The sequence below is a fragment of the Marmota monax genome, unplaced genomic scaffold (assembly GCF_021218885.2).
Source record: "Marmota monax isolate L192 unplaced genomic scaffold, Marmota_monax_Labrador192_F-V1.1 WCK01_AAM20220418_F8-fsc00087, whole genome shotgun sequence".
NCBI classification, from domain to species: Eukaryota; Metazoa; Chordata; class Mammalia; order Rodentia; family Sciuridae; genus Marmota; species Marmota monax.
Window position 1 is genome coordinate 6,811,076 of NW_026693476.1, and position 17,756 is coordinate 6,828,831.

The 17,756-nt window shown below is 36.1% G+C and overlaps 2 protein-coding genes across 2 annotated transcripts in view; one reads left to right on the forward strand and one right to left on the reverse strand.

The window, feature by feature from the left end:
• Positions 1-5,785, forward strand: part of St7l (suppression of tumorigenicity 7 like) — a 166,249-nt gene extending 160,464 nt beyond the window's left edge. The window contains exons 15-16 of the mRNA XM_046458256.2: positions 3,507-3,589; positions 4,823-5,785. Coding sequence (XP_046314212.1) covers positions 3,507-3,551 — 45 coding nt within the window. The 3' untranslated portion in view covers positions 3,552-3,589; positions 4,823-5,785. The remainder of the gene's footprint in view (positions 1-3,506; positions 3,590-4,822) is intronic.
• The window catches only part of Cttnbp2nl (CTTNBP2 N-terminal like), a 58,714-nt gene that overhangs the window by 4,575 nt on the left and 36,383 nt on the right, over positions 1-17,756 (reverse strand). The window contains exons 4-5 of the mRNA XM_046458246.2: positions 3,649-3,879; positions 650-757 (exon numbers count right to left, since the gene is read on the reverse strand). Coding sequence (XP_046314202.1) covers positions 650-757; positions 3,649-3,879 — 339 coding nt within the window. The remainder of the gene's footprint in view (positions 1-649; positions 758-3,648; positions 3,880-17,756) is intronic.

Below are 17,756 nucleotides of genomic sequence, written 5' to 3' on the forward strand. Positions count from 1 at the left end.
AATGGTTGGAGGAATCTTTTCAGTGAGTATTTTTCAAACTCTAAAACCCATTAATGGGTAGAAAAACCAATTTAGTCAACCATGATCAGAATTAAAAAAGAAGTAGAGGGCTGGGGCTGTGGCTCAGCAGTAGTGCATTTGCCTGGCATGTGTGTGGCACTGGGTTCGATTCTCAGCACCACATATAAATAAATAAAATAAAGGTCTATCAACAACTAAAAAAAATTTTAAAAATAATAAAAAGAAGTAGAAGAGAAAATGCCAGCCTAGGCAACATAGTGAGACCCTGTCTCAAAATAAAAAGGGCTGGGATTGTGAGTCAGTAGTAGAGTGCTTCTGGGTTCAATCCCCAGTACTGTAAAAATAAATTTAAAAAAACAATTAAATAAATAAATAAAAGGATTTTATAAAAGTATAAATTTGCTAAATATGGAATACTACTCTATATTGTTCTTGAAACACAGTGTAATTCTGCATCCTAAATGTTCTAACAAATTAAAAGTTAGAAACTTGTTTAATTATGTATAATCCAGTAGTTTCCTGACTTGACCACAAAGTCCTGTTTTTGAGCAACACCAACTTATATCCTTCAGGATAACCCATGAGGAATTCTATTCTAGGCTGCTGTGATCCCCTCCATCTTAATTACCTGCTGAGTCAGCCGCTCTCTCTCCTTTTCCAGCATGTAGGTGACATCATCTCCTTCAGCGGTGTCCTGTGCATGCCTCTGCCTTTCTTCTTCTAGGTCTAGGATTACCTTTAACAATTTTTAAAAAATTCATTTCCAAATATCAAGGAATCACACTTATAATACTAAGTGCCTAACTAAACACTGGAGATAATTCCAGAGGTTAAATAAATACATAAATAAATAAAATCCAGCCAGGGCCATCAAGGAGCACACTGTCTAGTGGTGTGAGACATGTCAACTATGTGCTAGAGAACAAGATATTTACTTTACTTGAAGTAGGTACAGAATGGTATGTAAACAGAAGAGAGCAAATAATAAGCTATAGGAGTCCAGAGGGTTTCTAAGAGTTCACAGAAAGTCTGAGAAGTTTCAGACAGTTTGGTGTGGTCAGGGGCCAGTGCGAGACAGCACCACAGAAAGCTCTACCTGAAGTTCTCCTCTGAATCCTCAAATGAATGAAGGACCAAAAAGGAAGCCTGAAACTGAACATTTTAAAGGGGCAACATCCAAATTGTGTCATGCTTCATTAACCATTTTTATATAGGTAGATAAAAGGTAAAAAGATTCTCTTGACTTCGTCCTGCATGTAAAAAGACTTGGGTTACTGGGATCACAAGTGGAGATTTCTTAAGTCTTTCAATTAACTTGCCTCCTCATATTCTATTTATCCTCGTGCCAAAGGATGAAACCCATTTAAAGGGACAAATTTAAAGGGACATTTTCTGCATGATCCTGCTGATAAGTGCACATTATACTGAGTGGAAATGGATTATTCAGTAACATCTGCTCAATGCCCTGGATGTGCCTTGGCTCAGATCTTCATGGCAGAGCACTGTCATCCCAATGGCCATTTCTTCTCATATTTTTTTTTTTTATGAATGAAGAGAGAAAATATTTTGAGATATGAAACTCTTTTAAAAAATGAAATATTCTGGAGTACTTCCTTCTGGTTAAAAGCATCAAAAAAAACCTTTTTTTGGTACTGGGGACTGAACTCAGGGGCACTCAACCACTGAGCCACATCCCCAGGCCTATTTTGTATTTTTTGCTGAGGCTGGCTTTGAACTCTCGATCCTCCTGCCTCAGCCTCCCTAACTGCTGGGATTACGTCAGATTATTAAATTTAATACAAAGGCAGGCTTTTTGCCAAATGTGTTAAGACATCTCCTTTCCCTTCTGAGAGCTCTTCAAAATTGCAGAAATTGAATGAAAAAACTAAAATCCCACAGAGATACAGACTTTAATAAGACCCTCCATCTCCATATTAGGGACTGAATCTAAGTGTGCTCTACCATTAAACCATATCCCAGCACTTTTTCTTCATTTTGAGATAGGGTTAGCCTTAACTTTTGATCCTCCTGCCTCAGTCTCCCCAGTAGCTGGGATTATAGATGTGTGCCACCATGTTGGTGGAAATTTGAATTATTTCAAATTTCTTCTATCTTGTTATCTAGAGCTGCAAATTATCCCAACATTGCATCTTCCATGGGCATGACATCTACCTAGCTCCTTTAGCACAACTTAATCACTTCATGTATGAAGAGGAAATAAGGCCTGCCAACCAATCAAAAATGTGGTGAAGATTTTCTTAAAGGATTTTAAGTAAAGCCCACCCCTCCAATTTAGGCAACTTACTCCAACCCAAAACCTTTTTAAGTTGGGCATAAATGTTTTCAGATTACTTCATTCTAGAGCAAAAGTTAAACTTTTTGGTTTTGGGCAACTCTGAGAATTTGATTAAAGTTATGGAAAAATATATTTCCTACAAAAATGCATGAACTTTTGACATTTTGCATATTTTCTGGGGGCCTGGGGAACATGTAAGGCCCTCCATAGTTAAGAGCCTTTCATTTATTAGATTTATGAGATTTATGAAGAGAAAGAAAAGACCATAGGCAAGACCCAGAACTGAAGGCAAGTCATCAGACATGATTTAAGCAGGTGGCTTGAATGGAGGTAAATCATAAAAGTAAACTCAAGTCTACCTAATTTTATAGCTGCTAACCTATTTTTTCCAATTAAAATGTTTCCTACAAAATGGACCAATATCCACAAGTATAAATCTGATAGCTGAAAAAAAATGCAGATTCTAGCCAAGCATCTTTTACAAGTAAAATCTGAAGAGTAAATGACAAGCTGGGGAATAAATTCACAAGCACCAGCATTCCAATAAGATGAGATAGAGGAAAAGCACAGGTTTACCTGCCTAATGTAGAAACTATCAGATATGGACACACAAACACACCTCTCTGAGTCTTAACAGTGTAAAAGAACATTAAGGTAAACAACCCTATGGACTGTTTATGTTTTCATGAGCAGTAAGATGCAATGAAACTCAAAACTAGAAATAAATGAAAATAGTCTATCGCCTTATGTGTTTATAGTGAGGTAAATTCTCCCTCTGAGATACAGCATTCCCTAAATACCTGTTAATCTTTTTTTAAAAAATATTTATTTTTTTTTATAGTTGGAAACAATACCCTTATTTTATTTATTTTTATGTGGTGCTGAGGATTGAACCCAAAGCCTTGCACATGCTAGGCAAGCGCTCTACCACTGAGCCCCAGCCCCAGCCCAATATCTGTTACTCTTTGTATTTATCACTTAAGTAAGCAAATATAGAATATTCTGCTCAGCCAAAAGCTTGATTAAACTCCAGTTTGTTGCCAAAGTTTGGCTGAAAAAACATACCAAATCTTCTGGAGTGACATACCAAGAAGGAATGTTACCTTAAATAATGTGCCTGGCACATTCCCTAAATTTACCACTTGGAATAACCTCTGTTTTCTTTTCTATCTCCTGGCTCCTACATAAGCTAAGGAACTTTTTGCTACACAGGAAGTCTACCCACAACCACTGAACTGTTGTGAAAACTGGCAGCTGACAAGATGATATCAGGTATGGTTTATAGTCTTCACAAGGATTTGTGCAGCATACATCTACCAGACTGAACCTACTTTTCGGTGCCTGCTCTCGGCAGCAGCCAGCTGGGACAGCATGCGTTCCTGCATGTTCTTGCACTGCTTCATCACCATCTTAAGGATAGAGAGTGGGTTTGTGCACACTGGCTGCTTATCACTATCATTTTTCTCCTTCAGTGTTTCAAAATCTCTCTGTAGAGCCATCAAAGGATCACTGATATTATATTTTCCATAGCGTTCTTCAATGAAAGTATCTCTGTGTTGGGCCTGGGAAAGAGAAAAATAAATAAGTATTTTGCTTTTTAATTCTATTGAGGAGGGGAATCTGCTATCTAGTAGTTATACATTAAAAGTGGTAGTGTTAGTGTAAATGTAACCTGCTGGTTGCAAATCAGATTGAGCCATCCAAATATAAAAGAAATAGCATCAGAAAAGTGATGTGATATAATATTAACAAGCACAAATACTCATATAGAGCTAATTATGTATTAGACGTTGTTCTAAGCATTTAAGGTTATGTCAACTTTATATTTACAACCCTATAAGATAATGCTAACCATCTCCACTTTGCATAATGGGAAAACTATTACAGAGAGACTAAATAACTGTTCCAGGTGACTCATCCAGCTGTCAGAATTGGGTCTTGACCAAGGCTGCCTGGCTTCAAAGTCTGTGTCCTTCACCACCAGGCTTTTTGTCTCTGCTTACGTCCACATCTGTTACCAGCAGGTCTATCTTATCTTTTCTTTGTTATGCCATGTGCATTTCTAAAGTATTAAGCATGATAATTTTATGAATTTACATAGTTAATAATTCAACAAGGTACCAGTAGATATGTAAAGGATGCTAAAAATAAGAATGATCACACTATAATCTAGAACTACTTGTGATTTGTACACATGGAACTTCACTTCGCTGTTGATGGGTGCCAGGCACTCACACCCAGAGGCGCAGACAAAATCCTTCTACCTGCTGCCAAATCCAACCCCCTCTTTTAGTCTCTGTTCAGATGCTATCTTCCATCTTCCCTTCTGTCCCCTTCAGGGCTTGGTGAGTTTGGGGATGAAAGAGAAGATAAAAAGGAGATGAAGACTGGTACCTAGAATCTGGTTCAAGGATTTGGGCCTGGGTGCCACACCAGGTGTCTAAGGATCAGGAGATGGCTGGAAAGATAAATTCTTAGGCTTCTCTTTTTTCTTATCTCTTCTAGGAAGAGCTTGCAGTATTATTTCATAGGAGCACCAGACCAACAGAGTGACATCAGTGATTATTACACAACAAAGTACTAAATGACAAACTTTTACATTAAGTCTAGTTATGAAAAACTACTGTCATTTATCCATTTTGAAAAACTATTTTGCCAGGTGTGGTGGTGCATGCCTATAATCTCAGTAACTTGGGAGGCTAAAGCAGGAGGATTCCAAGTTCAAAGACAGTCTGAACAATTTAGCAACTTAGCAAGATTCTGTATCAAAACAAAAAAAAAAGCGCTGGGGATGTGGATCAGTGGTTAAGCACCCCTGGGTTCAATTCCTGGTACCAAACAGGAGAAAAGAATCCTTAAAAAAAAAAAAAATTTCATCAGGTGTTACGGTTTCTTAGTAGAGCAGTCCACAAATAGGAGCCCATTAAAAAAGGGGAGGTATTCAAAATTCAATGGCTATTTTTTTAAATTTAAAACAACCCTCAATTAATCCTCCTTTCCCTCCCTCCCCCGGCAGCATGTATCAATCAGCATCCTTAAATCAGAGAGATTATTCGGCATTTGATTTTTTGGGATTGGCTAATTTCATTTAGCATTATATTCTCCAGCTCCAACAATTTACCTGCAAATGCCATGATTTTATTCTCTTTTAATGCTGAGTAATATTCCATTGTGTATATATACCACATTGTCTTTGGGGAAGGGAGGGGGCATAGGGGTATGAAAGATGGTGGAATGCGATGGTCATCATTATCCTAAGTATATGTATGAAGACAAGAAGGATGTGACTCTACTTTGTGTACAACCAGAGATATGTCATAGAGCACAATACAGTGCTCTATATGTGTAATATGAATTGTAATGCATTTTATTGTCATATACAACAAATTAAAATAAAAAAGAATTTAGACACACTGAACACTGTATGCAAAAATGGATGCTGAAACATTAAAGAAAATCCAAAAATAAGTGAGGCTATTGGTTGTTTTCTGATAAAGATGATAATAAAAAAAGATTGAGCTTTTATTAAAAAAAAAAAAAAAAAAAAAAAAGAACCCTCAAGAAAATAAAGCAAACCCAGGATTTCCTCAACACAGAAGTATAGTTTCAGTGCTGAAAATGTGACATCTTCTTTTTTGTTGACTGTGCAAGTTAATGTCTCAGGAATCACTTAGTCTTATAGGAACACAAATTTGTTCCTATCAGTTGGCAAATGTTCAAAGCAGAGTCAGAAGCCCTGGGCTTTATTTCTGGTCTGACTACAACCATCTTAAGTTACATTACTGGAATATTTGGATGATATTTGTACACTAGAAATACAGAGAAATCCATTTCCTTTTTTTTTTTTTAGTGCTGGTGAATGACCCCAGGGGTTTTGCTCATGCTAGGCAAGGGCTCTACCACTGAGCTATGCCCCTAGCCCCTGTTTCTTTAAGTTACTAATAACCATTTTTCTAAACTTATTTCATGGGGGGGGGAATTCTATTTTTTTTCAGATCCAAATTAAAAAGAAAATTCTCAGTACAATTTTAAAATAATCTCTTTAGGATGGAAGAAAAAAAAAAGGATCAATTTCTAGCTGGGCATGGTTGTACATGCCTATAATCCTAGCAACTTGGAAGGCTGAGGCAGAAGGATGGCAAGTTCTGGGTCAGCCTCAGCACATTATTGAGACCCAGTCTCAAAATAAACAAAAAGGGCTGGGGATGTGGCTCAGTGGTCCAATCCCCAGTACCAAAAACAACAGCAATAAGAACCACAAAAATAAATGATTCCCAAGCCAGCCACTTTATTATTAATTTATATCACAGTAAAAGTAAAACTTAACACAAGTTATATTTTTAAAAGCAATGATATCAAATAACAACACGGGACTCATGAATGTTTTTCTTTTACCAAGAATATGTTTCTTTAAATTCAGGTATAAAAACATGAGACTAATATCCTAGGATTCAATGAAGATATTTATTTGTACTTATTAAAGGCAAATCCATATTTAGCAAAATGCTTTGACAAAGGAAACAGGAGAAAAAGTCACTCTAAGCAGTGAAATACCTCTTTTCTTACTCATGACAACCATTTCTATAGAGTATTAATAAAAGGAGAATTCTTGATAGTGAAATTGGTTTAGTAGGGTAAAAAAGGAAACAGAAAAGAAATGGGATGGGAGAGGCAGGAGCTGGGGCTGCAACTCATGACCTTGACACTGGATCTGCTGAGAAGCCGTCTCTCAGGTCTGAGTATATAGTTAACTAATCCTAAAAATATGACTTTTAAAAACCTACACTGTGATTATCCTGTATAATTAATAAGCATCAAAGTCACAAGTAATACACAAGGAGCTCCTTTAGTGAGGGCTCAGCCTGAGAACAGTTGTTAGGCTGTCTGTTTTCTCTTGAAGTACTTCATAGTAATTCCATAGTCACTAGTACAGTAATTACAAGTTATATAAAATAAATGGCTTCACTATAAATGAAAAGGATCTGTGGAATAATTTTGAAAAGGCTCCTCGTCAAGCAGTTCATTTAAGTACATTCTAATATGGGGCCAAATAAAGGAATGATGAATTTGGTCTGTACTTATTATGTCAAATACCTACAAAATGGGAGATGGAATATGGTATTTTTAACTAACTCAATGATTTGATCAGGTGACTTACAGGATTACAGGCTTAACATTACAAATAACAACAAAAAACAGATGTTAAAATTTGAAGAATAAAAAGAGCCTTAATGGTGGTCTATAGTGGTTATCTATTACTGCATAAATAATTACCCTAAAATTCAGCAGCTTAAAAAACATTTTAATCTCATCTGGTTTCTGAGGGTAAAGAATATGGAAGGGCTTAGGCTAAGTGATTTAGGCTCAGGATCTCATGAGGCTGCAGTCATCTGAAGCCATGATTGGGGCTGGTAGATCCATTTCTAAGCTTACTCACTTGGCATAGGACTTTGTTCCTTGCAAATGTGAGCTTCCTACAGAGCAAGTAACCCAAGAGACAGAGGGAGAGAGCACAAGCATTCAAGCAACCAAGATGACTATCTCAGTGACTTTATAACCCAACCTTAGAAGTAATATACTATTACTTCGGATGTATTCTATTGGTATGTATGGGAGGGGACTATGCCAGGGTATGGTTTCAGGAGAATCCTTGGGGGTTATCTTAGAAGCTGGCCATCACCAGGCAAATGACTAGATATGCCACCACTATTATTTATTTATCAGATTAAAATTTAAAGACCTATACTTTAAAAACCGTCAAAGCTGAGTTTTAATAATTTAATGATATGAGAAATTTTACATGATTTTGGAAGGAGTTAGTAATAAAGTTAAAATAATAAATTTCTTGCAATTTCATTATTTTTACTTCAATGACAGTGTACACTTTAGCGAAACAGAAATTCCTAAGTTGTCAGAAAATATGATCAAAACATGATTGTCTTTAATTTCAGAGAGTAGGAAAATAACTGGCAGGCTAGACAGATGTGATAATAGAGGGTATTATCACAACAGACAAAACACACTAGTCATCTATTACTCATTTATTTTTACTGTCACAGCCTAAATGAAACATAGCACTACTGAAAGCTTAAAATAAAATCACATACTATCCTTGGAATTTTCCATACTTGGTCTCCAAAAGTTTCAGCTGTTTTATTACTATCTTCAAAAATAAATAAAAGTAGACCTCTTCCCCTCTTCCTAATAGAATTTGTACATAGTGCATCATATGCATATTGCAGTTTTAATCTAGGAAATCAATCTCTTTATTCTTCAGATGATCATTTCCCATATGAAAAGTTGATCCAAATCTAAAGGTGAAGAATTGAGGATCACTTTATTGGGGGCTTATATTACACAGCAAAGCTTTATTTTCAAAACTGAGGCTAGTACCAGAAATGGATTAAGAGGCACCTTTGCCATTTATGAGATAATTATGAAGTGATAATTTAGAAATAATAAATAAGAAATAATAACTAACAAAAATATTACTAGTGTGGGCCTTTAAAAAATGTGAATGCTAGCCGGGTGCGGTTGGACATGCCTGTAATCCCAGCAGCTCTGGAGGCTAAGGCAGGAGGATCACAAGTTCAAAGCCAGCCTCAGTAAAAGTGCGGCACTAACATTCATGTTTATAGCAGTTCAACTCACAGTAGCTAAACTGTGGAACCAACCTAGATGCCCTTCAAAAGAAACTGTGGTATCTATACACAATGGAATGTTACTCAGCATTAAAAGAGAATAAAAGTATGGTTTTGGCAGGTAAATGGACAGAGTTGGAGAATATCATGCTAAGCGAAGTAAGCCAATCCCCCAAAACCAAAGGCCAAATGTTCTCTCTGATAAGCAGATGCTGATCCCTAATGGGAGGGGGCATGGGAAAAATGGAGAAATTTGATTGGGCAAAGTGGTGGTGGGGGGGAGGGAGCATGGGGGCAGGAAAGATGGTGGAATGAGATGGACATCATTACCCTAGGTACATGTATGACTGCACATATGGCAGTCTGGCAGTCTACACTGTGTACAACCAGAGAAATGAAAAGTTGTGCTACAATTGTGTACAATGAATCAAAATGCTTTCTGCTGTCATATATACCTAATTAGAATAAATAAGTAAATAAATAAATAAAATTTTTTTAAAAAAATTAGGTGCAACTCAGTGAGGCCCTGTCTCTAAATAAAAAACAAAATAGGGCTGGGATGTGGCTCAGTGGTTGAGTGCCCCCAAGTTCAATCCCCAGTAACCCCTACTCCCCCCAAAAATGAATGCTTCTATGCTAAGAAACAAAATAACACAATTCCAAGATATCTTAAAAAAATTTTTTTTTTGTAGTGTATGGACAGCGTACCTTTATTTTTATGCAGTGCTAAGTATCAAACCTAGTGCCTCACATGCTAGTCAAGTGATGTGTCACTAAGCAATAGCCCAAGCCCCCAAGATGTCTTTTTTATTGATGCTACTAAACGAATGTTAAAAGGGATCATTTTCACATATAAGTTGAATCTGTTAATTGTTGGATAAATCATTCTCTGGAGTTCCTAATAAACTATAAAAAGCTGTCTGAGCAACTGGAAATAAAGCAACGGTACTGGAGAAAGATGCTAACTATATTACATGAATATCCTTGTGGAGTTTCTTTTTACTTTTTGAAAGACAACTAGACTTTAATGTTTGATGATATTGATTAGAGAGGACTTAGAGGACTTTGAATTAACTTTAAATTTGGGAAACTGGGCAATTCTTTTTTTATCCTCCCTCTTTCCCTCCCTTCCTTCATTTTGTGTTGGATTTTGAACCCAGGTAAGTTCATACAGGCCAGGTAAGCACTCTACCACATAACTACATCCTCAGTCCTAGAAAATGGGACAAAATTTAACATGAGAATAAAGAGGAAAATTTTTCATGATATTAAAAAAAATTCAACTGACTTTGAAGTAGAAAGAGAAAAAAAACTGTAATAATCTTTTTCAGAAACTGATAAATAAAAGAAATTCTTAAAAACTTCCTTCAAGTCAACCTGCAAACATAGCTATTTATAAAAGCTATTATTTATGTAAGAACAGATGATCATTTATTATTATTTTACTAAAGTGCTCTAAATTCTATATGAGATTAAACTTGGTTTAGTATAAATAGTTCTAAGTGTGGCACTATTAGCAAGTGGACTTGCTCATTAGAACATATGAGTACAGATAAACAGCACAGTGTAGTTGCTTCAACATTATAGTTGCTTCAACATTCGAATTCCAAAAGAGTTCCTTGAAAAGTTCTAATAAAATTGAAATAAAATGTTGAGTTTTTCTTTTTGTTGTTTTATTTTTACATCCTAGGAATGTGGGTTGAAATAAGTTACTTATGTATTCTGGACTGGATGATCCAGGTGGAGAAGAAAATGTGTATAGGGAATTCAACAGTACAGAACAAATAAATTAGTGGAAAAGGAGACTGCTCTGAATGTAAAGGATTTTAAAGTATAATTTTAAAAATATTTCTTTCCTTAGAGTAGTTTTTAAGTGGACATCAACCTGAGTAAACAGGCAGGGATAACCACATACCCGCTCCCTCCCCGCAAGCATAGCCTGCCCTATTATCAACATTTCTCACTAGAGTGGTACATTTGTTTCTAGTGAAAAAAGTATGATTTCTAGTGATCTTAATCTCTCTTTTTTTAGGAGACCATCCATCTCTTAAAATGTAAAGAAAGTAAGCTTGTGTGGTGGCCCACACCTGGAATCCCAGCTACTTGGGAGGCTGAGGTAGGAAGATGCAAATTCAAGGCAGCTTGGGCAACCTGAGGAGACCTTGTATCAAAAATTAAGAAAAAAAAAAAAAAGGCTAGGGATTAGAACAGTGGTAGTGTGCTACCAGGTTCAATCCTTAGTACTTCCAAGAAAACAAAAACAAAAACAAAAAAATGTATACCTCGTATTACACACAAAAAATATAGATGAACCACAGATCTAAAGAAAACTCAGAAAGCACATGAAAAAGTGCCCATTTGTAATTAAGAAGGTATAAATCAAAACAAGATACCAATATAGTCATGAGAATTGCTGAAACTGTAAACTGATAATTACAGACTGTTGGAAGGATAAAGAACAACTAAACACTGGTGAGAGTATAAAATAGTACAACTACTTTGGAAATTGATCTGGGAATTCTCATCAGTTAGACAAAGAACCAGCTGCAATTCCACTTCTAAGTACAATCCGAAAGAAATGAAAACATTATCTATTAGACTTTTATACAATGTCCACAGTAGCTTTATTCATAGTGGCACCAAACTGGAAATATTCATGTATCAATCAACAGGAGAAAAATAGGATGTGGTACATTCACACAATGAAATATTACACAGCAATAAAAAGGAATAAATGGTATACAAAAAGGCATCATTGAACGTGAACAACATTATTCTAATAAAAACAACAACAAAAAAGCTAGATATAAAAGAATACATTCTGTGTGACTGTTCAGATAATGCTGTAGAACAGACAGAACTAAACTATGGTGAAAAAAAAAATCAGGAGAGTGTTGTCTCTGGGATTAGGAAGACAACTGACTGGGAAGAGGCATAAGACAACTTTCTGTTGTGATGAGAATGCTTTGTGTCTTGAGTAGGTGTGGGCTACATGGCTGTGTGGATTTGTCAAAACTCATCAAAATGAACACTTGAGATCTATGCGCTTCACTATATCTCAATTGTTCCTCCAGCTAAAAAAGGTTAAAATGTAAGTAAATATAATAAAAATTGAAGGGAGAATTAAGTTGTGTGTAATATATGCTGTATGTACAATGTTTCTGAAAGAGAGGGGATAATAAGTATAATAATAATGATAACAGAAACAACAGGGGTGCTAACACTTAGGGGTTTGTTATCTGCCAACCACCATGCCGAGTTTTTACATGTCCAATCTAATTCTAACAACATTCCTTTTGAAGTAGACAGCTTCAAACATTGAAGTAGATATTACTTGTTTGAAGGGAGAAACTGAACAGTAGCATGTGACTTTCCTAAGATCACAAATAATTCAGTAGGGAGAAGAAAAGTAAGTGGTATAAAGCACTGGATATACTTGCTGAATGAGTAATACATAAATAAATATTCCCCAGAACTTTGTAAAAATGAATTTTAATTCACTGGGTCTTGCTCATTATCTTAAAAATGAAAGACAGCTGCTGGGGGATATAGCTCAGTGATAAGAGTACTTGATAGCGTGTGTGAGTTCAATCAAAAGAACAGCCAAGAAAATCACCCCCTCCCCATCAAGAAACAGATTAGAATAGAAAACACTGCAGAGCACTGAACATTAGAAGGCCGAGTACTGTTACTAGGAAATTTTCTTCCAGCATCAAGACTATAGGTGTGTGCACATGTGTGTGTAGGTGTGTTCCCTGGGTCATAATACAAAGTCTACTTTTTACTATGTGTGTGGTAAAAGTTTGAAAAACACTAGAATATAATGAAGAACCCAAGAAGTCTGACTCTTGAATCTATAATTTTAAACAATTTCAACCATAACAAATATGCAAATTCTAACAGAACTGAAAAGAAATCAATATTATTGTTTTAAACTTAACAAATGCTCTAAGTCTATAACCAGGAGAGGTTTGGTCTAACATCAAATATACAAAATGTGGAAAAAAAAAATCTCGATATTATCAAAAGTTAGACAACCAAAATGTCACTTGGAATTCTGGAAAAAATTTCTGAACATGTGGATGGTTCATGGGTGGGCATGCTTGGCATGCTTTTATTGAATACTTAATGTTTTCTAAGTATGTTAAGTGATATGGAAATACAGTTCCATATTATCAAGTCCCCTATACCGACAAGTATAAGCTTAACAGCAAGGAACAAGCAGCCTCTATTTGTTCAAATATTTTCTAAACAATATTGTTAATGTTTGAGGAACAACAAGTACAATTTATTTAATCAGAACTTTCTACGATTGAGACTATGCATTCAAAGCAACAGGAAGGAAAAGGCTAACCCTGGAAGTGGGTGGGTTCTGGCAGATAAATGGGACTATCAGCAATTTAATGAATGACAGGAAACACCATGAGTTTGGGGGGAGGCACATAACCCAAAACTCTCTCTCAAGTATTACACAGTGAGCCCCAGCTCACAGATTACAGCCTGTGTTAGCCCTATGAACTTGAAAAACTACTTTCTTGGAGATGTGCTTAGGCTCTTTCACTATGTATTAACAGATAGTATATAGAAAGTAACTCTAGGGTTAAAGTATTTAAATAGGGTTCACTGGCTGAGAATGTAGCTCAATGGCATGTGAAGCCCTGGGTTCAATCACCAGTACCAAACAATGAACTTACTAAAATAAGATGTGAAGGGATATTTTCTTCTTCCTCTTAGGGGGTTCTGTAGAGGGAGATTGAATCTATGTAACTGGACAACGGGTCTTAACTCTAATTTGTTTGAAGAAAGATTCTTAAAATGTAGACTTTAAGGAATCATGGCAAGAAACAAGCTGCTCAAAAATGTACCACTGGGGGTGGGGCTGGGATTATGGCTCAGCGGTAGAGCGCTCGCTTAGCACGGGCGGGTATGGTCGTACAAAGAGGTCTTCAGCTTGACCAAGAGGTACAAAAGTTTATATTTAGAAGTTTATCAAGTAATAATAAGTAGTTTGGGGGCTGGGCGCTGTGACCCACACCTGTAATACCAATATTTTGGGAGGCTGAGCGGGAGGCTGGCAGGGGGATCTCAAGTTGAAAGCCAGCCTCAGCAATGGCGAAGCGTTAAGCAACTCAGTGAGACCCTGTCTCTAAATAAAACACAAAACAGGGCTGGGGATGTGGCTCAGTGGTTGAGTGCCCCTGAATTCAATCCCCAGTACCACCAAAAAAAAAAAAGTTTGGGGAGGGTGCAGGGTTGGGGGAGTAGAGAGGGTAGAATGAAAAAAAAAGCCCTAATAATAGTTTCCAGAGCCACACCATGAGGACAGCAGGATATCAGAGCAGGTGAAGAGAAGTGAGATGGTGTCATCATACAGAAGAAGGAATAGAATTTCTATGACAGAAAGACAAGGAACAGGCCCATATCACAAGTCAGAGAATGGCAGGGTAGAAATTTCTATTATCACTGCAGCTTTATGTACAGGGAGGTTTAGTAGCTATTTAGTTTCAACTAGTAGTCACTCAGGTAGATCAGGACTCAAAATTAGGAAAGGATCATTCTTTGCTAAAAGAAAAAAAAATGGGAAGAGAGTAAAGATGTCAAGATTGAAAATGAAAAGGGGGGCTATAAGTGCATTGCAAAATGTTTAGTAATAATTTAAAATGTGAACTGACACAGTCATTACTTACAGAGACACTAAATATATGGTGAAATCAAGCAAACTAAAGTTGACCATTGCTACTATTTTTCTTTTTAAAATTATCTTAAATTTACTTTATTTTTTTATTCCAGATTTGGTTAACATTGCATTTTTTTTAAAGTGCTCTCAACTACTGCTATTATTAATCCTAAGTAATCCCCAGTTTCTCTTCATTAAAGAAACGTACTAAAGGGGATTAAAATATGCACAGATCCGAAGAACATGAGTTTTCTTTGGAGACATTAGTTCTTCCTTTTTATTCTGACTGGTGGCAATAGCATTAGAAATTTTAAATGTCACGTGGTAAGAATGCGATTACCAAGATCCCTTTCCCATTTTAATCTTATAAGGAACAGAAAAACTTGCTCTATTCTGTGTCTTTAAGACTTTGTTTCAGCACTCTCTGTAGTGATTTCTAGGTCTGGTGTAGAAGAGGTAGTCATGTGTCCTATGAATGGAAGATACTACCAGTTGAAAACTAAATAATAATAGGAATGCATTTACTTTTTTCTTTTTATATAACCATAACACAGTGAATAAAGTTATGTTTCCCAGTTATTTGGTACCCTTTACCACAAATATAGAACAAACAGAACAATAATTTCCTGTCTGAAAAACAAACTGTTCTTAGTACGGGGTGAGATGCAAATAATGTAATTAAATGAGAATTGTTAACAATGGTAAAAGTTAGGAAACTTTATTACTACTAGTTAAGCCTCTCTTCTAAAAATATACAAATTAAAAAATGTCAATCTATTTTGAGCCTTGAATAAATTCAAGTTAGATTTAAAAGGCTTGAATTCAATCTCTCATATGGCAAATGCTTTTAAAGTACTTAGTAGGTTCTAGATACCTGGGATGCAGTGCTGGGCAAGATTAAATAGTAGCCCTACATTCAGCGTGTGTATGTGTGTGTGTGCGTGTGTGTGTGTATGTGTGCGTGTGCACGTGCAAGTAGACTTATAAAATAGGAAAGTCCCTATAATCTATGATGTTTATCACATAAACATAAATTCTCCTATTATCTAGTTCAGAAAACCAAAAAAGAAAAAAACACAAAGTATGATTCAGTTTTATAAAAATGTATTAGATAACATTTATGTGAGAGGCTCTATGAAAAAGAAGGAAAGGAAAATGGTATTCCAGAGTTGGACATGATGGTGCACGCCTGTGATCCCAATGACACCAGAGACTGAGGTAAGAGGATTGCAAGTTTGAGGCCAGTCTTGGCAAGTTAGTGATACCCTTTCTCATGATAAAATAAAAAGTCTGGTAATGCAGTTCAGTGGCAAATCTCCTCTGGGTTTAATTCCCAGTACTATTAAATTTTTTTTAAAAAAGTATTCCAAACAAAGGGAACAGTTGAAGCAAGGCAATAGAAAAATGAAAGTGAATAATTTGGTCTAGAGGTTAGACTACAGCTGGTAGACGGCAGGAAATGAGACCAGGATCAGGCCAGTCTGTAAATACCTGAATACAATGCCTTTAAATTTAAATTCTGTAGGCAGCAAGGATCCACAAGAAGTTTTAAAAGAGAGAAAAAAATGACAAAATTGAATTGATACTAATGATAGCTAGGATACAAAAATCAAGTCTACAAAGCTAGAAAGTATCAGTTAGGAAGTTATATCTACTGACCAGTAAAAGGGCAATTTGGATCTAAACTCAAATATAGGAGAGGGAAAGTATATTTAAGGAGTATTTTAAAGGTAGAACTGACAGGTTGTGGCACCTGATTAGATATAGGGAGTAAAAAGAGAGAAGACATTTTTAAGTACTTATGTTGGATAGTTGGATAGTTGAGAACACAGGCAAAACAAACGGTCTTTCAGGGAAATATGTTGTGATTGCAATATGGGGCATTTAGGTATGTATGTCAAAAAGACACCTGCATATATTATTCTAGGGATAGGAGGGGGAAAAAATCAAATATGGGTGTTAACCACATGTTGAAACCAATGGGATGGAATAGATTACTTAAACAGGATGAGCGAATAGGTTAAGATAAGACTGGGCTAAGAACGAAGTCCTAGGGGATATCTGTTTATGTTATTATTCATTCAGCTAACACACTCAGTACATACTGAGTAACAGTGCAATATGCTAGGTATAAACACAGAGGTACCTAAGAGGATCAATTAAAATAAATGTCTACTCAGACAGCAACAGATTATGTGCACATGAAGGCAGATGGACCTCAAAGACACAGAAAGTCCAAAAAGAAACAACGGGCTATATAAGATTTACAAGAACACATACAAACAAACAAACAAAAATGTATAAGCACAGCTGCTTGTGAAAGAGGTGAATGGGAATAGAGATGGAGGATAGAAAATTTAAAAAAATACACACACACACACACACAGGAAAATGAGTATTATTTTGGCTTCTATCCTCTAAGGTTTTGAAAGTCTAAAGGGTATGAGACAACATTATTACAATATAGTTATGAAAACCGCTGTGATAGATTTTGAACAGTAAACGAGGGGAATCATAGGAAAGGACATTTTATATGGTCACAGAAGGTGCCAAATTTAAGAGGCATGTGGAAGAAAAAAAGTGGTCTGAGAAGGAACAAGACTAGAATATCACCAAAACCAAGGAAACAGAAGTTTAGAAAGTTAAGATGGACAGCCAGGCATGGTAGCACAGGCCTGTAATTCTAGCGACTCAGGAGGATGAGGGAGGAGGGTCATAAGTTCAAGGCTAGCCTGGGCAACCTAGTGAAAGCTTATATCAAAATTAAAAAATGAAAACAAAAGCAAACAGTAAAATGGTCAACAGTGTCAAATGCTTGAACACAGGTTATGTAATCTAATGAAAAAGAGTCCTTAGAGGCTCAGGGTATAGATCAGTGGTAGAACCCTTGCCTAGCATTCACCAGATGCCAGGTTCAATCCCTAGCACTGTATTTAACAAAAAAAAAAAAAAAAAAAAAGGAAAAGAAAAAAAGCCACTAGAGGTTACTTGTAACTTCAAATGGTGAATTTTCAGTAGAATAGTAAAAGACAAACAAGTGATAAGGGACAAGAAAATGGAGGCAGAGTACAAATGACATTTAAATATTTGAGTGTGAAGAGAAGAAATAATTTGGTAGCTC